Genomic DNA, 25,857 nt, shown 5'->3' on the forward strand with positions numbered 1-25,857 from the left:
AATGAATGAATGAATGAATGAATAAATAAATAAAAAACCCGAAAATCAAATGTAGTACAGTATATGAAGAATTGTTGCAGGGAGTGGTTTAGTCTAGTTTAATGAAAAGAAGGACCAGGGGAGATATGATAGCAGTCTTCCAATGTCTCAAGGGTTGCCACAAAGAAGGAGTCAACCTATTCTCCAAAGCATCTGAGGGTAGAACAAGAAGCAATGGGTGGAAACTAATCAAGGAGAGAAGCAACTTAGAACTAAGGAGAAATTTCCTGACATTTAGAACAACTGATCAGTAGAATAGCTTGCCTCCAGAAGTTGTGGGTTCTCCAACACTGGAAGTTTTTAAGATGTTGAATAACCATTTGTCTAAAGTGGTGTAGGTTTTCCTGTCTAAGCAGTGGGTTGGACTAGAAGACCTCCAAGGTCCCTTCCAACTCTGTTTATGATGATGATTATTATTATTATCTGTGTAATGCTGCCAATGATATAGTTTGCATTATTTGTACAAAGATGTCAAGACACATCTTTGTGGCTTCCACTGAGCATCCAGGTGTGCTATTCTATATAATTCCAGGATAAAATGGATAGATAATACACAACAGGAAGTCCTTGACTTATGACAAAAACGGAGACCAAACCTTCTATTACTAAATGAGACAACTGTCAAATGAGTTTTGCTCCCATTTTCTTTCTTCTTTCTTGCCACAATGGTTAAGTGAATCACTGCCGTTGTTAACTTCGTAAAGTTCCCAATTGATTTTGCTTGTCAGATGGTCGCAAAAGTCTAGGACTATACGGTATGGGGTAAATACCGAGAATCAACAGTCAGGCAAACCTTTACATGATATCCCAATTTGGTCAATACGACAGGTCCTTGGTTCAACTGTCTTAACTACAAACTAAGCAGTTCTGCTCACATCTATAGATTGTAGCCCAGGAGGAAATCAGATAATCTGCAATTCAGGTCCCAGCGGCTGTTCTTTCAAGAGAGATGTTAAGAATCTAAGCTTAAGAGGAGCATATAGTTGACAATCAAACGAAACATGAGCAATTGCTTTCATGGCTGTGGCACCATATATACATGTCACCTCATAATCTGGCAGGTGATGGAAGTACCCTTACGTGGCCATGAAAATCTAGATGTAAATTGGCTCAATTTCCACTGTTATCCCATCCCAGTGTTTTCTCTTCAGTCCTACTTGTTTTTCAGTTGTAACCTCTTGGTAGAAATACTATTTTTTTTAAACTCATGAAAGTTGCCAAGCAAAGTCCCATATTCTCAAAAGAAAAACCAAGGCACGGAGCTGTCTGAAACTACAACTTGCTTTAAAGTCTACCCAGGTTTGACATTCACAAAAGACCTCCAATTCCTTTCACATCTCCTGCCCTTAATACCAAGGATTGATTTCTTTCACCGAGCACTGCTCAAAGATATTTTTCTTTTCCTTCCAAATTAACATGCAGGGTATGGATTTTTTCTCTTTCTTATTCCACTCCACTTGATCAAAAACGAGGCAAGAGATTTTGCTGCAAAAGTTAAGTATCAAGCAAACATTTTGGAGTACTTTGTAGGTGACCCCCACCTACAAAGTACCAAGTACCCCAAGGTAGACCAAATTGCTTTGTTGTTTGTACACTTTCCTATCTTTGACAACAACAAGAACAACAATAATATAAATAAAATATATTAAAGGGTTAAATAAGGTCCAGGAGGGAAGTGTTTTTAATAGGAAAGTGAACACAAGAACAAGGGGACACAATCTGAAGTTAGTTGGGGGAAAGATCAAAAGCAACATGAGAAAATATTATTTTACTGAAAGAGTAGTAGATCCTTGGAACAAACTTCCAGCAGACGTGGTAGATAAATCCACAGTAACTGAATTTAAACATGCCTGGGATAAACATATATCCATCCTAAGATAAAATACAGAAAATATTATGAGGCAGACTAGATGGACCATGAGGTCTTTTTCTGCCGTCAGACTTCTATGTTTCTATGTTTCTAATAATGGGGCTTGACTAATAAATAATGCCAAATTCAGCAAAAAAAATTGGCCGCTCTGATACTATTGTAAATAATAGTAATAGTAATAGTAATAGTAGTAGTAGTAATAATAATAATAATAATAATAATAATAATAATAATAATAATAATCTTTTGATCCCTGAAGTCATCCAAAATCTGCTACCTGGAATAACTGTTCTACCATGATTTATGGTAGGTGTTACTGTACTGGCTACTGTTACTGAGTCTAACAATGTGATTAATGCTCGAGAGAGTTTGATAGAGAGTTATGCAGCTCTATGAAATCTTTGAATAATGATTGGAGGGAGAAAGAAGCAGTGTTAAGATATTGTGATTTAAGATCTGACCAGGTTTAAAGCTGATGCAATAGGAACGATTCAGCATTTGACATCACTGGTTTAAGACTCTGATGGGGTCCACACAAGACTGTTATTCTTTTAAGAGGTGTCTATATATAGGTGGCCATTAGGGGACATATCTCGTCATGTATCTCATTGCTCTCCTTGTATCCGTAGCTGTATGATAAGGTATCTACCACGTATATGTTTGTATATATTTAGTTGTATCTAAAGGTTCTCTGTGCTGTGTTTTGCTCCTGGATTTATTTCATAATACTAGTCACACTGTATAACTGACATCATCCAATTATTCTGCATCAAGATCCTAAAGAGAAGATAAAGAACTACTTGCAAACAGCAATTATACAATATGCCTAATTTGACCCACTGACAGGTGATTTTAAGTAGAACGCCTCCATAAAACTCTTCCTATGTGCTGAACCTTTCTTTTACTCAGGGTGTCCAGGAGGAAAGCATTTTGAAATGCCCTGATATTTCTCTGATATTTCCTGTAACTTGCGATCGAGTTAAGGCGCGGTCGTAGATGACATTATACCAAACGGCTAAGCCGTGGAGAAATATTGGTAGCCGAAGAAGCAAGTTGTTGCCACAATTATGCTCATCTTTGCTTGACTCTGCCAGGCAGTGTGATCTCTTTTTTTTAAACATGATTTTCCCCTGACTTTTAAACATTTTAATACAGTTTGTTCCCCCCCCCCGATTTATTCCATTTTTTTCACGAATTCCCTGATATTTCCCGAACCGCCGATTTCCCTGATAATTCCCTGATTTCCCTGTTTTCCAGACACCTGGTTTATTCTCCCCCCCCCCTTTGCTGCATCATATTCTACTTTCCTCCTTCACAGAGGATCAGAGAAATCAGCTGGCATATTCCCTGAGTGTGAGATCATGTTATCTTGCCACTAACCTATGTTTCCTGTTTGAAGATTTGTTCTTTCAATTAAGTTCTTGTTCTCAGGCACTTGGAAATAAAAATGTATTTATGCAATGTAAGGAAATCATTATCAAGGCATTTTGCCTGTCACGAGAGTAGAAAGATTCCCTTCTCTTTCACTAACTGTAGAGCAGCGCTGTTAAACTCGCATCGCAATGGCAGCGTCACTTTATCTATGGGGCTTTTTTCCACCCTTTGCTAAACTGGGCAGGGCCAGCACATGACTCATCTGGCCTGCAGGCTGTGAGTTTGACAGCCCTGCTGTAGAGCTAGCACTACATGACATGAAACCATACTGTAATAGTTGATAACACACAGGTCTTACCTGTTGCATTGGAAAGAGCCAGCGACTCCATTGAACCCCGAGGAGTTTGTTCTGTGCGTGACAATTTTTCAGTGAATTTCAGCGCACTGAGTGGATGCCTGGTCCGACAATGTTGTTCCGTCATGGCAGTGTCTTCTTCTTGGTCATACTTGTAACTCCCTCTGGGTTCACTAAAACTCTGGTTGGACATGTCACTGTAACTCTCCTGCGACCGTAGCCTTCCTGAGTAATAATCTTCTCGGCATTCCTGAATGAAACTGCCACCATGTCCTTTCATGGCTAGAGAGGAGCTTCTCTTTGGGTTGTTGAAATGTTTACCCCACAGTTCTTGTGGAGGACCTGGCGTCTGTGCTGGGCTGTAGGGCGTCCTGACGTTACACTGACTGAGCAGCTGCAAAGGGCTTTGCGATGGACTTTGCTCCATTTTGTTCCCGTAGTGGTAGAGTTCATCTCTGCTTCTCCATATGTGGTCCCTGTTTAGGCTTGGAGTTTGGCTGGACAAACTCAGCAGGTCCATCTGCAAAGACAGAGGGTCCACATCTGCAGACAGTCTGCTGGAGGTCACCTGCAATTGATTACTCTGGCTGCTGGCGTTCTCTTCTCCTTTGTTCCTGTTCTTCCCAATCTTAGCGCTACGCCGGGATTCTTTGGCTCTGGCACTTTGGAAGGCAGAGTCCGATGAATCTGAACCATTTGGATCGTCTCCCATGCTGCACGCCCTGGAGCAAAAAATCTGCCCTTGCTTTGGCAAGAATGGTCGGCCAAGCAGAGACTTCTTACACTGGGCGCAGCAAAAGCAGGTCTCTGTAGCATGCCAGTGTTGGCCATCATACGTCATCTGACCCTGGTCGATGCCTTTAGATAAGAAGGGAGAGAAATACCGTAAGTGTCCATCATACTGCAATTTGGAGCAAAGTTACTAAGCCAGGGCTGTCAAACTTGTGGCCCAGATGTGTCATATGCTGACCACGCCCCCACCTGGTTTAGCAAAGGAGGAAAAGTCCTTTTGTATGATGTGACTATATCGTGATGCCGCGAGTTTGACACCCCTCTACTAAGCAAAGAGTAGTAATATTTATCATTTTTTGTTATTCTGCTATAATTCAAAAAGTGGGGGTCTGATCCAATTTATTCCTTAAGCACATCAGGCAGTACCATGCAGTTCTTTTACCCAGGAAATTTTCCATGCACATAAACATCCAAAAATGGAACATTTGTCATGGAGAGTAAAATATGTTTTATAGGCAGAACAGTCTATATGGGGAAGCAGAAAGCGTTGAGCACATCGTTCCATTATTTCACAATATATACAGTCTAGCTTGGGGATAGCCGTTCCAATAGTGAATTTTTTTCTTGTTGAAATTATTTTACAAGTATTCTATGGCCTGTGCGGTCTATGGGGGTCCCTGAGCTTGTTTGTTTGCAGACATTTCGTAAATATGCAACTAGATAACATCAATGTAATGAAGCATCCTCAAGCAAACAACCAAGCTCAGAGAGCATCAAGAACGCCACAGTTCAACCCACAGCTATATATACCGCTCAAAAAAATATAGGGAACACTCAAAGAACACATCCTAAATCGAATGAATGAAATATTCTCACTGAATACTTTGTTCTGTACAAAGTTGAATGTGCACAACAGCATGTGACATTGATTGTCAATCAGTACTGCTTCCTAAGTGGACAGTTTGATTTCACAGATTGGTTGATAAATTTCATAACTTGGAGTTATATTCTGTTGTTTAAGTGTTCCCTTCATTTATTATTTTTTGAGCAGTGTACATTCTCTCCTATGGGAACTCTATATGGCTTTTCTGGAATATTATAATTTAACATCGTGTTTCAAAGACGCATTCAGAACATGAACTCATCGCTAAAAATGTTTGCTCTGAATTTATATCATGTTCCAGAACGCAATTTTTTAAAAATAATCATCATTTTCTCTAGTCTATCTGTCTGATGAAGCAGAAAGAAAATGGATCCTTCAGAGAATTATCCCATTTGCTAGCTCTGTCATCAATCTTTTCCCATGAAACAGCAGAAAAGGAGAAAAAAGGAAAACACAATGTGCCTTGCTCATCATTCAGGGTCCCTTGGGGATTGTTTAAAAAGAATAAATGCCAATTGACATTTCAACAATGAGAAACACTGTTTCCAATCAGAAAGGATCCTGAAGCTTACCTGTCATGGGCCAGGCCAGCTGTTCACGAAATTAACACAACTCGTTGCCACCTCCCTTTAATCCAGTGGTTGTTTTTTTTTACTTTGCAGTAAAAAAAACCCTACCTTCTCAGACCTCAGGGAGGATGTACTGTACAGTGTTCCCTCGATTTTCGCGGGTTCGAACTTCGCGGAATGGCTATACCACGGTTTTTCAAAAATATTAATTAAAAAATACTTCGCGGTTTCCCCCCCTATACCACGGTTTTCCCTGCCCGATGACGTCATATGTCATTGCCAAACTTTCATCTGCCTTTAAAAAACATTTTTTAAAATAAACTTTAATAAATAAACATCGTGAGTAATAATCTAAATGATTGCTAAGGGAATGGGAAATTGTAATTTAGGGGTTTAAAGTGTTAAGGGAAGGCTTGGGATACTGTTCATAGCCAAAAATAGTGTATTTCCTTCCGCATCTCTACTTCGCGGAAATTCGACTTTCGCGGGAGGTCTTGGAACGCATCCCCCGTGAAAATCGAGGGAACACTGTATTTGTAAAGGGCAATAGACAAACCTCCCCACTGACACCCTCCAAATGTGCGAGATAATATGACCGTATGAACTTAGGATAAGGCATCTTAAATGATATTGAAAAATGAATAGTCTTAGCTTGAGGATAGTTTGAGCTAGATAACTGGGGGAGTAAGCTTTAATCAGAACTAGGTCAAGTTAATGGGAAGTGCCCATATTAATTAATTGATTCAGTTTTAGTTGTTGCCTTTAACATGCCAATTATCTGTTTAGAACTTGACACCTATGTTGAGAAAGTGGTCATCAGTTGATACTCAAAGCTGAAATGCAGGTGCTAGCATAAATTGTGCCCAGCAGATCTTGATATGTTACAGAATGAGCGGTGGGTTAGAAATGTGCAATAAACTTCTCTGACCAACTTATATGTAAAATACTCATTCATTTCATTTCATTTATTCGATTTTTATGCCGCCCTTCTCCTTAGACTCAGGGTGGCTTACAACATGTTAGCAATAGCACTTTTTAACAGAGCCAGCATATTGCCCCCACAATCCGGGTCCCCATTTTACACACCTCGGAAGGATAGAAGGCTGAGTCAATATTGAGCCAATGATATTTGAACTGCTGACCTACAGATCTACACTCAGCTTCAGTGGCCTGCAGTACAGCACTCTACCTGCTGCGCCACCACTCAATTCAATTATAAAAATTGAATTGAGTTGATCGTGATCATTGACTTACAGAGTTGATCTGAAACTAACTGTCTAGTGATTCATTGTGACACAGAAAAGTGGGCATCTGGTAAGATCAGTACTTCACACAACATTAAGCTATGATTTCCTAACTGTTGAAAAACTACCATTAAGCTAAGTTTTCATGGCAAACGAAACTGTCATCTATGTATTACAAACTGTAATGGCTGAGTTTGTGCAACATGCTAAGCAAAAGCAAACAAACAAAATCCTCACAATGACTAAGTGTGATGTGGGAAGCCAGCCAATGAATGTGTACATAAACTGAATGCATGCTTTCATTTCTCCTCTGTTTGGATTAACATAAAGGGATAACTGTCAATGAACATGGTAAATCTTGAAAGTTGTTCTGTCACATCCCTAATCTGTGTTCCTGGCAGACCACAATCTTTGTGAGTCAATGGATCTGGCTCAATTACTAATAGCAATGAGTCACCAATTATTAGAACTTTTCATCTTGCAGAATCAATTTTATCCCCGCTGCTCTTCAGAGAGTCTTATCTCCTAATTCCAGTTACTTATATTAATAGGGACATCACTTCTATAATAATAGTAGTAGCAACTTCTTTTTATGCAAAGAATGCTGTGAGATTTAATCAAACACATCCAAATTTCTGACAATGAGAAAACTATCCACAATGGACTGAAAAGAGGGGCCTAAAACTGATTATCCTCACATTTGCCTAGAATGAAGAACAATTATGTTTCTTTAAATTGCTTCAAAGGGCTAACAAAAAGTTTGAATGAACTAGTAAACACTTGCAATTTTATGCAAAGCCAATACACCAAAATCAAAACAATTAACTACAAATTGGTTTAAACAGCTGGGCTGTTGCCAAATGTGTTGATTAATTAAACATGTTAGTTTAGCCATCAACATTGGTAACAAGTCAACTGTTGGAGATCCAGATTAGGGTGGTCCCATAGGGGCTTTTTCAAGAGACAACTGGACTTTCTGGTTTTTCTTTGAAGACATTTTGCTTCTCATCCAAGAAGCTTCTTCAGCTCTGACCGGTGAAGAATGCATGAGAAGCTAAACATCTTCACAGAAAAACAAGAAAGTCTAGTTGCCTCCTGAAAAAGTATCTTTGGGAAAGTCAACTGTTCAGGAAAGTCACTCAACAGTGATAAGACAGCATAAGAGTCTTCGGAGAAGGGCGGCATACAAATCTGATAATAAAAATAATAATAATAATAATAATAATAATAATAATAATAATAATAATAATAATAATATAAATTCAATAAATAAAATGGAAAAGAGCTGTAAGTAAGTTCAAGAAGTGAACCAAACATCTAGAAATAAGCTTTCATCCCTCATAATAACTAATTATTTCACAAATGAGGGTACAAAGAATCAAGTATTTTTAGATGTTCCGTAAATTAAATGAACTTTCCATTAGTCGGAATGTTAATGAATATTTGCCCAACCTTAATTTGTCAGTTTCTTTTACTTTCCCCTAAATGGGAGAAAGATTGTTGGCAAGCTCATAAGAACAGGAGACAGATAGTCAAAACAGATGAATAATAATGGTACTACTTCCTCCAGCGTATGCAAAGATTTAATACAAATAATGTTAATGGCCATGGTATTATGTTACTTCTTTCCTTGCAGCAAAAGAGAGTTCCAAACCACAATTCAGTCCTGAAATGTTCCAGCGTAGGCTGCACAATAAAGCAATTCTAATTATTTCATTTGGCCAGTATTGTACCTCATATATTAATCTGTTCAGAACTGAAAGCTTCAGCTGAATCTGGATTTTCCTACAGGCCTAATATGAATTTTAATAATATGAATAGGAATGTAACATGAATAGGATTTTTTTTTTTAATCCGAAAGGGGAAACGTAGAAAGGCAAAGGCAAAAATGGAAAAAAAGAAGGAAAAGAATGGAAGACTGTTTAACAAAATATATCAGTATGGTCTTGAATTTAAAAAGCTGGTAAATTAATTACTAAGTTCCAAAACAAAGTTCATCGCTTTTACATGGGCTCTAAATCTTGATTTGGAACCCATTTTTTCCCCTTTATTGGTAGTGAATCCACTCCATATTTGAGGATAAAGCAGGGATAGACCTGGGCCATCATAACATTTTTTAGCTTATTTATTGAAGTCATTGTATTATTTTGAAGTCATTGTATTATTTTGGAGGGGGATGTATCTGAGCTCAGGTTATACACTTCTGTAAATAATAATGGTTTCTCTATTTCTGTATGATATTCTTATCCACAGTAAATCTGATGCTCAAAAGGAAGGGATCCAGTCCATTCTACTTTAAGTCTCTGATTCCCTGAATATCAATGTTCAGTCTTAAAGTTTGCCTCCGGCAAAAGGATGTTTGCCTTTCTCTAAGGTTCTGACATTTTACATACCAATGTAACAATGTACATATCTCTATAGCATCAAATTTCTGTTTTGGCTCTGGCACATCTATAGCTGGATGTCCCTATTGCATATAAGCACCAAGACTTCTGGTACCTTAAATTCTGTTATTTCCTTATTCTGTTATTTGTTGGACATATTATGACTTGGTGAAAAAGTCTAATTTTCCATTATCATGTTGACATTCTTCTGGTTATGAGGAACTAGAAATCATTTGGTTTGGGGGGTTTTTTGGCAGAGAATATACTGACATAGTTTGGGTTTTCTTGACAGAGAATATTGAAGCACGCTGACATTTCCTTCTGTAGTACAACATACTCAGTCTGATCTCTCTTATATTCTTTTCCCATTGTGGCAGTCGCTTCTGAGAGTCTGCACTACCAATAGATAGCTCATTGTAAATTGGATATTGAATCCATTTTAAATTGCAAGGTAATAGTCCATAAAGGAACTGCAGAAGGATGATAAAAAAAGAAGAAGCTAGAATGCCAGTTCAATTTCCTTGATGTCCATGTAAAATTCAGTTTTTATTAACTTCAACAGAAACATACGGCTGTGGCGATGAAGTTTCTCATTTCTCATTGAAATGTGTGTGCATTTTCTTTATATAGCGGAGTGCACAGTGGCACCCACAGGGAACTCAGGGCAGGACAGAAAGAAAAAAAACACTGCAATGGAAACCCTATCTCTTTTCTACATGCACTGCAGTACTGCATACATGCAGGAAAGGAGTGGAGCTTGCAGCATATTGCTAGACCAGTGTTTTTCAACCAGTGTGTCGTGGCACACTAGTGTGCCGCGAGACATGGTCAGGCGTGCCGCGAAGAAGGAAGCTCAGGTTCCGGTCTCGCAACTTTTTGTTGAGAGAGTGAGAGTGAGAAAGAGAGAGAGAGAAAGAAAGAAAGAGAGAAAGAGAGAGAGAAAGAAAAGAGAGAAAGAGAGAGAAAGCAAGAGTGAGAGAGAAAGAAGGCTAGAGAGAGAGAAAGAGAGAAAGAAAGCAAGAGAGAGAGAAAAGGAGAGGAAGGGAGAGAGAGAGAGAGAGAGAGAGAAATGAGCAAAAAGGTGAGGAAAAAAGAGAAATGAGAAAATGATTGAGACAGAGAATGAGAGGAAAGAGAGAAACAAAACAGAGAAAGAAGTGGCTCTTGATTTAAAGCATATGATAAAAAGCACCCAAAGAATAAGAGAGAGAAAAACCCAGCCCTCACCTGTTTTTGGAAATGGTTCAAAAGTGTGTATACACACACACACACACACACAAGGGTGGGGAGGAGACAGGGATGGAAAAAGAGAGGAGAGTGTCTTAGGGTGTCATTTTGTGTCATTTTGGTTGGTGGTGTGCCCCAGGATTTTATAAATGTAAAAAATGTGCCGCGGCTCAAAAAAAGTTGAAAATCACTGTGCTAGACTACCGCCTTAGTCATATTTGCCAGTCATTTATTCTGGCAAATAAAGCAAAATCCTTGTATCCTCATAGAAACATAGAAGTCTGACGGCAGAAAAAGACCCCATGGTCCATCTAGTCTGCCCTTATACTATTTTCTGTATTTTATCTTAGGATGGATATATGTTTATCCCAGGCATGTTTAAATTCAGTTACTGTGGATTTATCTACCACGTCTGCTGGAAGTTTGTTCCAAGGATCTACTACTCTTTCAGTAAAATAATATTTACTCATGTTGCTTTTGATCTTTCCCCCAACTAACCTCAGATTGTGTCCCCTTGTTCTTGTGTTCACTTTCCTATTAAAAACACTTCCCTCCTGGACTTTATTTAACCCTTTAATATATTTAAATGTTTCGATCATGTCCCCCCTTTTCCTTCTGTCCTCCAGACTACAGTGATCCCTCGAGTTTCGCGACCTCGATGTTCGCTAAACGCTATATCGCGAGTTTTCAACCCGGAAGTAAACTCCACCATCTGCGCATGCGTGCCCTTCCACGCATGCGTAGATGGTGGAGTTTCCCCACCGGGCAGAGGCTTCCCTGGGTCTTCCCCCTCTTGCCCCGGTAAGACAGCGGCGCGCGCGGGAAACCCCACCTCCGCCTCCCAGCTGGGAGGGACACCCTAGCTCTGCGCGCGTTGCTGGGGAAAGCCCGCGCGCTTGGGGACACCTCACCTCCGCCTCCCAGCTGGGAAGCGGAGCCGGCAACAGCGTGGGCGGGCGGGCGGCGCGCGCGAGCCTGGGGACACCCTAGCTCTGCGCGTGTTGCTGGGGAAAGCCCGCGCGCGCGGGAAACCTCACCTCCGCCTCCCAGCTGGGAAGCGGAGCCGGCAACAGCGTGGGCGGGCGGGGCGGCGCGCGCGAGCCTGGGGACACCCTAGCTCTGCGCGCGTTGCTGGGGAAAGCCCGCGCGCCGAGAAACCTCACCTCCGCCTCCCAGCTGGGAAGCGGAGCCGGCAACAGCGTGGGCGGGCGGGCAGCGCGCGCGAGCCTGGGCGCGAGCAACGGGGTGGGCGGGTGGGCGGCACACGCGCGGGAAACCCCGGGGCCGCTTCTCAGCTGAGAAGCGGCCCCAGCAACAGCGCGGGGGGCGGGCGGCACGCGCGCACGCTGGGGAAACCCCGGGGCCGCTTCTCAGCTGAGAAGCGGCCCCAGCAACAGCGCGGGGGGTGGGGCAGCACGCGCGCACGCTGGGGAAACCCCGGGGCCGCTTCTCAGCTGAGAAGCGGCCCCAGCAACAGCGCGGGGGGCGGGCGGCAGGCGCGCACGCTGGGGAAACCCCGGGGCCGCTTCTCAGCTGAGAAGCGGCCCCAGCAACAGAGCGGGGGGGCGGGCGGCAGGCGCGCACGCTGGGGAAACCCCGGGGCCGCTTCTCAGCTGAGAAGCGGCCCCAGCAACAGCGCGGGGGGCGGGCAGCACGCGCGCACGCTGGGGAAACCCCGGGGCCGCTTCTCAGCTGAGAAGCGGCCCCAGCAACAGCGCGGGGGGTGGGGCAGCACGCGCGCACGCTGGGGAAACCCCGGGGCCGCTTCTCAGCTGAGAAGCGGCCCCAGCAACAGCGCGGGGGGTGGGCAGCACGCGCGCACGCTGGGGAAACCCCGGGGCCGCTTCTCAGCTGAGAAGCGGCCCCAGCAACAGCGCGGGGGGCGGGCAGCACGCGCGCACGCTGGGGAAACCCCGGGGCCGCTTCTCAGCTGAGAAGCGGCCCCAGCAACAGCGCGGGGGGCGGGCAGCACGCGCGCACGCTGGGGAAAGGGGGGCGAAGGGCGGTGGAAGTAAAAACACCATCTGCGCATGTGCAGATGGTGTTTTTACTTCCGCACCGCTACTTCGCGAAAAATCGATCATCGCGTGGGGTCCTGGAACGGAACCCTCGCGATGATCGAGGGATCACTGTATACAGATTGAGTTCATTAAGTCTTTCCTGATACGCTTTATATCATGAAAATGTGTGTTCATATTTTGGGGGAGGAAAGGGTTATTTTGAAATGGTTTAGAGGCGCCATTGTTCCCGATAGGTGAAACTGCGATATTTATGTTTTATTTTAATAACATAATTATAGCTTGTCTCAATTCTAATAGCTAAAAGATTTAGCATTAGGATGATTTCCTTCCCCACTTCTCACCATTATTTGTTCCTAAATTATCCTGCTAGCTAGACATCTTTACTGTCTACTACATTCCACTGAATTTAATTGACTCTTGCTCCCAGGTGTAAGATAATATATTTAGATGTAGGATTTCTAGTGCTTTTCAGTCGTTTTGAAATGCTAGTAACATTTTATGCTCCTTCAATGGATGGCAGACCCAGATTGTGCTAACACAACCCCACTCTCCCATTGTTCTGCACTGCAAATAATCTATGCCAGTTTTCTCAAACTTGGCAATTTTAAGAGATGTGAACTTTCAACAATTTCAGCTGGCTAGGGAATTCTGGGAGTTGCAGTCCACATCTCTTACAGTTGCCAAGGTTAAGAAACACTGATCTATAACATCTAAACCAAGGGTCTCCAACAATGGCAACTTTAATCCTGGTGGATCTAAACTCCCAGAATTACCCAGACAGCGTTGTTGGCTAGGGAATTCTGGGAGTTGAAGTCTTCCAGGCTTAAAGTTGCCAAGGTTGTAGACCCTGGATCTAAACTATTGAGCCATTCATTAAAACCCTTCTCCGCCTCTTAACATAGGTGTTCTGACACAGCTAGTATCATTGGAAAGTTTTTTTGGATTGAATATGACAGTATATTATAATTTTTTTAAAAACCCACCACCCATTGCTAATCAATAATCAAGGAACTGGAAAATAAAACATTGCTATTTGTAAATACTTTAAAAAATGGATAATGTTTATGTGCAACAGACAGGAGGAATAAAATACAGGAACAATGTGCATTTACAAAATTATGTCAAGGACCTAGGAAAGCAGAAATACCTTCTACCTTTTTTTGTCAACTGAAAACGTTAATTATGCAGGCAGTGGGGTTTCACTTAATCTTGGGCCATGAGTGCCTATGCATTTCTTCCGGTTGCTAGAAGGATGGTACTTCATCACATTATCCTTCTTCCTACCCATCAGCTCATAATGGGCAACTTGAATGTAATTGCTGTTGAATATTAGAAAGCTCAGATGGGTCGAATACCATGACACTAACTTTCCATCAACTAAATAAATGCCTATGGAGATTCTCAGTCATCTAGGTCATGGTTGTCCCAAAGTTCCTTTTTCAAAAGGCAATTAGATTTTCTTTGTTTATGCCTGAAGATGTTTCACTTCTCATTTAAGTAGCTTCTTCAGTTCATTTATATTCAAATTGGCTGAATTTGTCTTTATAATAATATGCTCCAATGGAGGGATCCTTCCAAAGAAAGGAATAGCTTTCTCAAGCTATGTTATAAACTGAAGAGCAAAGGCAGATGTTTTCTTCTTGCCAAATGGTGGAATAAGTGGGACAGTGATAAATCACTTCATTGGAAGAAATGGTATTAGAACAATCCATTACTTTCAGGGTTTAACGAGAATCTTTGTTTCCTTTCCGCCCCACACTGGAATATTGTCAGTAATGGGTTGCTGTCCACACCGTGTGTGTGTGTGTGGAGGGGACGCAGTGGGGGTAGTAAGTTTATGCATTAGTTATTGAATACGTAATAGTTTTTTTTATTCTCCTTCCTTCTCTAGTATGATCCTTGATTACTTTTAAAATATGAAATAATTAAATACTGTAGTGTTTTAACCCATAGATGCTTTAATCATTTTAATAATGATCTAGAACTGAATTTTTATAGCAATTAAAGAAAATTGAACTACTTGCCTAATTTGTTATCATACTGAACCTTGTGGATTAAATACAAAAGCTTAAAATGTTGCTGTGCTCCTCAACAAATAATGCTGTCTATCATTTGTCCTATTCAAATAATGTGACTTAATCAACTGAAAAAGAGTCCAGGCACCTATTTGAAAACTTATCTTGGTCAATAAGCCACTCCCACCTAGTCACATGACCTTTAAGCCACCCCGTCACATGATTGTCAAGCCACTCCCACCTGGTGACATGGCTGACAAACCACTCCTACACCTAAGCCACACCCACAAAATAAGCCATGGCCACAGTGTGGCAGCAAATTTTTTTGGCAACCCATCACTGGATACTGTCATGATGAACAGTGTGTCACTGAATTTGGTTGTGAGCCTCTAAAAGTCATCGGGGAAAAAAAAGGCTCAGAAGAATCTATGTCCATATATTTCAAACCTTCACTCCAGGGAATTTGGTTTCAATTGGGATTTGGCATTTAGGTTTTGTCATGTATCACATACTTGAAAAAAAATATTTCCTTCCTTCCTTCCTCCCTTACATTTTTCAAAAGTAACCTTTACTTTCACAGCTGGCTTCTGAATAGCAGCAAAATATTTTCTGAGCAGAGTAGTAATGGAATTGCTATTATGGGTTGGAGAAGCCATCTTCTTTCTGAACGTGCTTATTCCTTGCTCGCTTGCTGACCATTTCTTCTTCCTCCTCCTCCGCTCTTTTTCTCTGAGTGGGTTGGAAGCATCTATGGATTCTTTGCATCCATGTAAAAAGAAGAGCCATCAGTGGTTGGCATTGGCCTTAGCTGATCTCTGTCAAAAGCATCTAGACTACGGACCTAGTTAGGTGCCTACATACATCTGCCAAGGAGTTACTGCAGGCTTGACAGAAACAAATGCCAGGGCCTGTCATGTTCTTTTAATACACAACAGTTTCAACCACTAGCCTACAGGCGCACATCACCTTAAACAATATCATGCAACAGTATATTGACAAGCCCTATCACGTTTTGGGTTCTGCACACAAAAAAAATAGTGTTTCTGTTTCACACCAAGGGCTGAGATTTCTCCATTTCAAACCAGCCAACTGGCAGCAAAAGGTGGCGTTTCTAAACGGCTCCCTTACCGATGTGCTGAGCGCAGGTGTCACAATACTCTGCATATAAGGACTCGAAGCAGTTGCAGCAATACGGACGCCCTTCCTTCATGATGTACCGCTGGCCGCCCAGCACAGTTTCACATTCAAAACAGCAAAAGTGCTTCATGTGCCAATGCCTTCCTTCAGCTTCTGTGCATTCGTCAGCAAAGATAATCTGCAAAAAACCAAAAAGAGGACTCAGGATTTGTTTATATGTATTGAACAGAACTGAATTGAACTGATGAGGCACACAAGGAATTTGTTTCTGTTACAAAAGCTCTCAGTGTACACGCAAAGCAACATAATAACAATAACAATAATAACTGCACAAAGCTGTTTTACTCAGAACAGCTTCCATCGCGTGATGATATCTAACATCTAGATCTGCCTATTCAAGGTTCTGGATAAGGACTGGATAAGGTAGACAAAATGCCAAGCCCAGTTTGAACACCTGTCTGACTATGCCGATATCAGGCTTTTAAAATCGAACTACGACGACTTTGGTATAAACCAGTACAGGTGGTCCCAGTAGTAATTGGCACATTTTGTGATGTGCCAAAAGACCTCAGCCAGCATTTGAAAACAATAAACATTAACAAAATTGCAATGTCAGTTGCAAAAGGCCACCGTACTTGGATTTGCGCACATCATACGGAAATATATCACACACAGTCCTAGACACTTGGGAAGTGTTCGACTTGTGATATTGTGATACGAAATCCAGCATATAAATCTCGTTTGCTGTGTATTACTGTTTTTGTGAATAAAATAATGATGATGATGATGATGATGATGATAATAATAAATAATAATAATATAATAATAATACCACTAATAAAAGGGGAGTAAAAAAAGGATAAATAATAATACTACAGCCACAGCACATGGGTGTATATACCTAGAACAGAGGCGGGTTTATCCTGGTTTGGACTGGTTCTATGGAACCGGTAGTAACTTGGTGGTCTGGGTCGCTGAAACTGGCTGCGACCCAGGCCTGCCACCTCCCTGAATTGGCTTTCCTGGTGGCGCCATAGGCACCGCCATCTTGCTTTTTGCTTCTGCGCATGTGCAGAAGCTAGTTTTTTAATACACACAGCATGTCAAGGAGCAAACTGGAATTGAAGAAAAGAAGAACCTACCCCTGCTTGAGAATTAAGTGTTGGCATAAGGGAAAAACCTGTCCTGGTGTCCAGTTTTTTTAGTAATCAATGCCCTATAGCGCTGTCTCAAGGGGGTTGAAATGGTTTTTGTGCAGGATGTAAGGGGTCTTTAGATATTTCCTTAGCCTTCCTTCTGACCTGTGCAATATACAGGTTTTCTATGGAAGGCAGGCTGGTTGCAATTGTTCTTTCTGCAATTCTAACTACCTGTTCTGCAATGTTTGATTGCTGTACCTAACCAGACTTTTAGAGAAGGACAAAATAACCGACTTAAAAATACCTCTGTAAAACTATATCAAATTTATTATATTGCTTCTGCAGGTCTCGCTCTCCTGCCATCTATCTGACTTGTTTTTTTCACAGTAGAGCTGCCTCATGAGCCTTCTGCCTCGGCTTCTTGATACAGCGAATTCTTTTACTGCCTCTGCAGCATAAACAGATCACCTAGTTGCTGTGGAAATGGCTATATATGGTTCCAGGATAACATGTAACTTGAAATGACACATTCCTTGTTTAGCAAATGGAATGTGGAAAGAGGAGAACTTGCTCCTGTAATAAGAGAAGACCATGATGGGCTTCCCAGGATACAAACCCTGACTGTGGTCAGGGCTTACACAACTCTAGAGCAGGGCGGGAGGGGGTGCAATGGAAGGGGGGTAGAGAGAAGGGGGGCTCAGGCATTTGCAACTGCAGGCTAATGAGGACCACTGCTGTGTGCTTAATAGGGCGCTGGGTTTTGAAATGAGAAATCCAAGATCAAATGTCAAACCAAAGAGCTTTCTCTGTTTGAACCTTTTGCATAGTTTTAATTCTAAACTTGGCCATTGCTTAATGTCAGCACACAACTCCATAAGATAAAGAGCAATTTGTATTACATGTATTTTTCTCAACAAAACTACCATCAATGGTTACTACTTGTAAGGTTACTACTTGTAAGGGATTACATGTAAGCTTGTATACCTCGATTGCTGCTAATTTTGGTGTTTGGAGATGTCTATTTGATCAACAAAGAAAACAGGAAGCTGCAAACTTCTCGTGAAGAAATTGTGAACTGAAGATGGCCACACTAAAAAAAGGAGTTGATGACCATAAGGGAGTGAAGAGCTGCAAGTACACTTGCTCGTTGATATTTCATCTCTAGATAAGGAGAGGACAAGTGCTTCAGACAGCTGTTCCTTGAGAGGAGACTGCATGATTGTGGTCTCTGGCCATTTAGAGCCAGAGAGAATGAGGGAGTAGCCATCTTGCTCAAACTGCCAATGGCACATTCAAAAATACATTAAGTTTGCATACTTCCTTTTCTAATCACTTTTGGAAATTGCTTGTTAACTGATTTTCAGGTAAACCAGTTCACCTTCAACCTTTAGAGCAATAAGTTTAAAATATAAGATTTTTTGTTGTTAGTTGCGAAGTCATGTCCGACCCATTGTGATCCCATGGACAACGTTCCTCTAGGCCAGTGTTTCCCAACCTTTTTTGAGCCGTGGCACATTATTCATATTTTCAAAATCCTGGGGAACATTGAACCAGGGGGGGGGGGGGGGGGGGGCGGCTAAAGAAAAGTTTGGACAAAAAAAATCTCTCCCTCCCTTTCGTTCTATTTCTCCCTCCCTCATTCTTTTCCTTCCCTTCTTTCTCTCTCTCCATCCCTATTTCTTTCTCTCTTCCTCTCTTTTTTGCTCTCTCTCTCCCTCCTTCCCTCCCTCTATGTCTTTCTCTCTCCCTTACAAAACACTCTTATTAGAGTACTAAACTTCCGACCTTTTGGACAGCAGACCTTGCCAGAAAAGCAGCAGCGAGTAGCCAGGGGCGCGAGGGGGCTAGAGGTGCGGGGGGGGGGGGGCGGCTGCGGCTTCGGGTGCGCCCTTGGAAAAGGGTGCGTGGGGGGGCGTTTTGGGGTGCACTGGCGCAGGCGTGCGTGGCCCGGCACCCTCCTGCTCCCACCGCCAGTGCCCTCCCTCCGGGCCCAAAGGACATTGGTTGCTCCAGGGAAGCTCCAGCTGGGTGGGGCGCTGCTGGTGCCTCCGCCCTGGAGCTCTTGCCACCGCCATCCCCCGGCTACTACCTGGTGCCGCTGCTGATGGCGCCCTCCTCCTCTTGCTGCCGGTGCGAAGAATGAAGCTCTCCTTTTTTCCCGCCTTCCTTCTTTGGGGCCCAGCAGGAGAGCGCCAGCAACAGCGGCATCGGGCAGTAGCCGCACCAGCAGCGCCCCACCCAGCTGGAGCTGCCCTAGGAGTTTCGCGGCACACCTGACCATGTCTCGCGGCACACTAGTGTGCCGCGGCACACTGGTTGGGAAATGCTGCTCTAGGCCTTCCTGTTCTCTACTATCCTTTGGAATCCATTTAAACTCATGCCAACTGCTTCAGTGACTCCATCCAGCCACGTCATTCTTTGTCATACCATTCTTGTTTTGCCCTCAATCTTTTCCAGCATTAAGCTATTCTCCAGTGAGTCCTTCCTTCTTATTTGGCGGATTAAGTTTAAGGACTTAAATTATTGGGAGGTAGGGTAGAATAAAAAGCAAAAGTTTGATTTAAACCTTGATATTAAAAAGTTACAAATGATCCAACGGTCCAGATAAATTTGAAATGAGATTTTGTAATTAATTACAAAGAATCCTTTTTAGAGGAAAATGCTTTTGTTTTGGATTTTTTTTTAAAAAAAGGCTTTAAAACTTGTCACTAGAGGGAACTCAAAGGAATTAAGTATTACAATCAAAGAACAACACTCAAACTTGACTTACAAGTTCAGAATGAAGCAAAATATTTTAACATTGGAGATATTGATGGATATTTTTGAACAAGAAGTTAATTTTCAGACTGTCATACAGACTATATGACTGTAACTTGTTGCTTGTATTCTAAGATTTTTATTAATAGTGATTGTTTCTTCATTGCTTATTTGACCCCTATGACAATCATTAAGTATTGTACCACATGATTCTTGACAAATGTATCTTTTTCTTTTATGTACATAGAGAGCATATGCACCAAGACAAATTCCTTGTGTGTCCAATCACACTTGGCCAATAAAAATTCTATTCTATTCTATTCTATTCTATAGATAGACTGTTCAAAAGATGTTATGGAATTAGATAGCAACTTAGAGCTAAGGAGAAATTTTCTGACAGTTAGAACAATTAATCTATGGGACAACTTGCCTCAAGAAGTTGTGGATGCTCTAAAACTGGAAGATGTTTTTAAGAAGATGTTGTATAACCATTTGTCTGAAGTGGCGTAAGGTTTCCTGCCTAAGCAGGGGATTAGAAGACCTCCAAGGTCCCTTCTAACACTGTTATTTCTAATAGTAAGTCTGAATTCAGAGTGGATTTCTATTAAGAATGACATGGATATTACACTGGACATACTAAAGAAACCATCTCATGTTTAATAATGGAAAGTGATGTACAACCAACAACAGACTGACTTTGATGATTTTTCTATCCTGGTTTTAGAAAAGAGCTTCGTTAAAGCTTTAAAGAATTTTGTGAAACAGGACAAAGGGGCAAAAAAGAAAATAAATTGAATACTATGACATTTGAAAGGAGTAAAGATCAAGATTATAAAAAGTAAAAAGAAGGAATATAAAGTGACCTATATGTTCAAAGTTAACATATGTATGCTGTTATCTATTGTAATCTTGAATAAACTTTTATTGATATCAGAACTAAAAATGATGAGGCCGTATGGATTTATTTATAGATAAGAGGCAAGACAGGAAGAATAAGTTATCTGATATATTTTTTAGAAAAAGTGATAAATTACTAAAATTGTTTATACTTGTGATGAAAGGAAGTCATTACTTTATATATTTCTTTACCATATTCTTATTTTTTCTTTCTCTTTTCTTTTCTGCACCCTTTTTTTAGTTTGTATTGGTTTTTTATTGCCATAATCGTAACCTTTGATACAATTATTATATAAAAAAGAAAGAAACAGGAGGCTTCCTAGATAATCTTATGTCCTGATTCAGAACAGCTCATAGTCTAAAAATGCAGAATGTCTACCTCAGAAGACAGATTCTGCATTCAACTATGGGAAATTGATTCCTAAAACCCAGGTGATGGGAACAAGTATAAATACAACACTTGAGAATACGTGAGATGAAACAGAAGGGAGGAAGATCATGGATCATAAATTCTACATGAATTATGGAGCATAAGAGGACAGATAGATCTAGGCCACACCTAGCCTTATGTTGCTCCCATGAAAATACATAAAAGTATAAGTTAAGATGGATGACACAAGACTATGGTAATTTGCTTCCTAGGGGAACGTGGAAAATAAAAAGAAAACTAAGAGAAAGTGAACAATAGCCATCCACGCATTCCATATGGTAGTTAGTTGATAGATTTGGGGAAAGATAATTAAAAGAAGAACATTTGCCAAGATGTTCAGTGTAGAGATTCACAGAAAGAAAAGGCAGGCAAGCACATAAACACAAATACTCATTCAAAGCCTTAATTGTAAAACTCTAACACTGTCGGTAAAACCGAAGCACCCTGCAAAGATCAGCATGCTCAAATAGCCTGTCCATTATAACAATTGCTCTGCTTCCTATCTAACACGATATAGGAGGAAGCAACATTCTTGGTGTCAATGCATTAAAAGAACTTCCCGCAGGCATCCAACACAAAGCTCTATCAGCTTCTACATCAATTCAGGAATTCAATAAAGAGCACAAACTCTTTATTTTATGGGGAAAATTCTAAGTATAGACAAGCCATGCTGCCCAAAGTTTTCTTCTCCAGAGATATTTTTAATAAGAGTTTTATATATTTATTGTTGCCAATTGTTGTACACTGCCCAGAGTTACTTCGTGTGAGATACCTTGCGTGAGAAATTTGATAAACAAATAAATTCATGTGTTCTCAGTGACTTGTTTTGCATGGTAACCAAGAAACAATTTTGTTCTTTCAGTTGATAGCTATGTATCTGTGCCTTACCGGGTTATGGGACTACAGCAACAATGCTGTAGCGACTCCAGTGACCAGTCAGGTCCCACAGAGTTGGCCTTCTCCAGGTCCTGTCAGCCAGGCAATGTTGCCTGGCAGGGCCTAGTGGAACAGTCTTCTCTGTGATGGCCCCAGCCTTTTGGAATCAACTCTCCTCGGAGATTTGTACTGCCCTCACTCTCTCAGCTTTCTGTAAGGCCTTAAAAATGTACTTCTGCCGACAGGTGTGGGGCCACTGAATTTTAATATCTACCCCAGCCTATGATTGAATCTATAATGCATGTTTGGATGAATGTAGATGATTGGTTTTTAAATGAATTGGGAGTTTTAGACTATGAATCAAGTTAGATTTCTTTACATGTTTTTAAAATTGATGTTTTTTACATTTTTAAATGTTAGATTTCTTGTATACTTTACATTTGTTTTGTTGTAAGCCGCCCCGAGTCTCAGGAGAAGGGCGGCACAGAAGTCTAATTAATAAATCAATCAATAAATAAATGCATAATTTCCTTAAATACACTGCAGACGTTTCTTTGCAGGTTTTGACCTCACAGCTTATAGTTCGATTCTGATTGAGTCTTCAGTGACCCCAAGCCAGTAAAATGAGGACCCATATTTTGGGGGACAATAACCTCCTAGAGAGTGTTATCAAGCACTAAGCGGCGATATATAATTCTAAGTGCCATTGCTAGTGCTATTTTACATTGAGGTTGATTGCAAGGGGAATGTTTTTGTGTGAGATCCTGTTATCTCAACAGGTTTGAACTTCCAATCCCATCATTTGAGAATAACCAGGATATGAAGTTATTGTAATAAAATATAGGAGTGCAATTTAATTTCTCTTAAATTTATTTTAAAAAGTCCACCCAACTGTACTGCAATTCTCCTTGTTCCCATAGCTGCAGACAGGCAGGCTGAAGGAGAAGAAAACAAAAAGCAACATGTTCAATTATGGAATTTTTTAAAAAAATTCTTTTTGAGTAATGGCTGGTCCAGGGAAGAGTGGCTAGCAGGGTCTTAGCTTATATAAGAGAGCAGGGAAAGGCACCAGCAGGATGGGGGTGGAGTGCTGTTCAGCAACGAAAACCTGGATGGGCTGTGAGAACCAAAAGCCTCTACCAGGACTGATATGTAGAGCAGCTCTCAGACATTTCATCATTTGCAAACCACAAGATGCAAAGATAAACTGGCAAGGCAAATCTTGAAGCCTAGACTGATTTACTACCTAACACATGATCCCTGACATGATTTACCTACTTATTCAAGCCCCCTTCCCCAGTACCCAACATGCTTGACTGGTCTTACCTCATCGCAGGCTGCGCACCGAGGTTTGAGGCATTCTGCATGGTGCCGGCCACAATAAATCTTCCCGTCTTGATAGAAGTAGATAAGATCCACCAGCAGCTCATTGCAAATGCTGCATATAAAGCATGATGGATGCCAGCACACCCCATGGCCTGCTCTGGATGCAAAGACGGCTATGTCGCCTCCATTGATTTGGCCTCCACACTGTCAAGATAAATATAGAAATTAAAGAGGGGCCCTCCTCCGGATAATTCTTCCGGGGCGAGAAACGTTGAATAATGACAGCGCCTGGAAAAAAGCCGAAGTGATGCACTGATAAAAATCAGCAAATTTCTTTTCTAGTTATTCACAAGTCAAGCTTTTCTCCAACTACAGTACTATAGGGATTGTAGTGATACAAAAGCAATTGTGAGGCACTGCAGAAGATCTTTAGAACTGTCTACTATGGGATGATTAATGCTTATTCGCTCCACGACATGCTCCTATGTCGAGCAAACAGGAACAAAAATGGTAGATCCCGAATGCATTCTATTATTTAAATCCTGAATGCATTCTATTATCCCCGTAAGACAGTGATGGCAAACCTATGGCACGGGTGCCACAGGTGGCACGCAGAGCCATATCTGCTGGCACGCGAGCTGTTGCCCTAGCTCAGCTCTGATTTTTGGCTCACACAGAGGCTCTGGGAGAGTGTTTCTGGCTTTCACAGAGCCTCCAGGGGGATGGGAGGGAGCGTTTTTACCCTTCCCCAACTCCAGGGGAGCCTTTGGAGCCTGGGGAGGATGAAACATGAGCCTACTGGGCCCACCAGAAGTTTGGAAACAGGCCGTTTCCAGCCTCCAGAGGGCCTCTGGGGGGAGGGGTTCAGGGAAGCTGTTTTCACCCTCCCCAGGCATTCAATTATAGGCGTGGGCACTTGCGCATGTGCAATTGCCATCATTGCCTTAAGAGGAAGTCGGGCAAGATTCCTTTGATATTACACAAAACTTAAGAAAATTGAGAATTCTCTACTATATTTCTATGGATATTCTCAATCATCCAGGTCATGCTCCTCCCAAAGGTTTGCCATAGGTTTGCCATCACTGTCTTACGGGGATAATAGAATGCATTCAGGATTTAAATAATAGAATGCATTCGGGATCTACCATTTTTGTTCCTGTTTGCTCGACATAGGAGCATGTCGTGGAGCGAATAAGCATTAATCATCCCAAAGACAAATGGACTTTCTTCAAGTTTTCTTTCCTTTTTAAGAAAATTGTTTCTCATCCAAGAACTTATGAAGCTTCTTGGATGAGAAGTGAAAGATTTTCAAAGGGAAAAAAATCCAAGAAAGTCTAGTTGCTTTTTGGAAATAGCACCTTGAATCTAGCATATGTTCCCCTCCCCAAAAAAGGAGGAGGAGAGGCAGGAGAATTATGCTACATTCTGGTAGAATTTACATAGTATGATTAACTAGTTGCTTTCTGGATAAACCGAATTAACCAAGTGTACACTTAATGTGCTAACTGTAAAATAAAATAATAAAAATAATCTTAGGTTAAAACAAGCTACTGACCTGGTTAACACAGAGTTGTCTGAATCCAGCCACTAACCAATTTAGGCTAGAGGTTTCCACACGTGGCAAATAAATAAAACCACAGTACAATACTTTCAATCTCTGATTGTCGGTTGAACTTTTAACATTAAATATTTACATCTTGGGAACAGAAGCTACTAGAAGGCATGAAGCAACTGCAATTTATTCAACTCTGACGGGTGGTACGAATGGCCTCCAGAGAAAAACCTCTGATATCTTTCTCACTGCACATTTACTGAGATGATAGCTTAGAATACTTAGCAATTTAAACTGTGGTATCCACTCTAGGGATCACTGCACATATTTGATTAATTTTTTTTCTCCCCACAGATTGGGAATAGGAAACTTGTGCATTGAAAGTAAGATTTGGAATGATCTTATTACATGGGCTTTTACCATGCCGCCACTAAATATAAATACATTAATCAGATCTGAAATGCAAACTGTCAACACCCAATGTTGCAATTTATAATGCCAAAACGTGGAAAATAGTATTCTGCATTCCTAATTTTGTTCCAGGGTTTCTTTACAAAATCTCTTTTGGGTCTCCATAGGATACCCGAAGTCCTCCTCTGCGTATACTGATGCAGAATGCTAGATGTAAGAGTCTTTCTCAAATTGATGTACACCTTCCTTTTCTCCTTTGTCTTCCAAATGGTTTTCTGGCCTAGCAATGCACCCCCTAAGCAGCCTTTTCACCGGGGGGATTATGCAAGAGAAACTGTTTTTGCAGCTGGCTATTAGCAGCCTTAAGCTAACACTCTGCCACACACCTTAAATGTACACCAACTAATTTTCCTACCCTTGGGGATATTTTTAATGAGTAAGAATTTTTCACAAGGTCAAAGTGAGGAATAAGTCTTTTGCTGCCATAATGTGTTGCTATGGCTCTTGATATCTCATGGTGCATAGGGGCTTTCATCAGCAGCGAAGGGCCACTCTACTTACCTGCTATGGGAGCTTTCTCGCAGGCCGTCGCACGTGTGCCCATTGGTTGCGCGCGCGC

General features: G+C 41.4%; 1 protein-coding gene across 3 annotated transcripts in view; it reads right to left on the reverse strand.

Moving 5' to 3' along the window:
• The window catches only part of PRICKLE2 (prickle planar cell polarity protein 2), a 497,544-nt gene that overhangs the window by 61,643 nt on the left and 410,044 nt on the right, over window positions 1-25,857 (reverse strand). For all 3 annotated transcript variants that reach the window (XM_070738161.1, XM_070738163.1, XM_070738162.1), the window contains exons 5-7: window positions 23,276-23,479; window positions 15,842-16,028; window positions 3,642-4,496 (exon numbers count right to left, since the gene is read on the reverse strand). In XM_070738161.1, coding sequence (XP_070594262.1) covers window positions 3,642-4,496; window positions 15,842-16,028; window positions 23,276-23,479 — 1,246 coding nt within the window. The remainder of the gene's footprint in view (window positions 1-3,641; window positions 4,497-15,841; window positions 16,029-23,275; window positions 23,480-25,857) is intronic.

Source organism: Erythrolamprus reginae, chromosome 2 (genome assembly GCF_031021105.1).
Source record: "Erythrolamprus reginae isolate rEryReg1 chromosome 2, rEryReg1.hap1, whole genome shotgun sequence".
In the NCBI taxonomy this organism is placed as follows: Eukaryota; Metazoa; Chordata; class Lepidosauria; order Squamata; family Dipsadidae; genus Erythrolamprus; species Erythrolamprus reginae.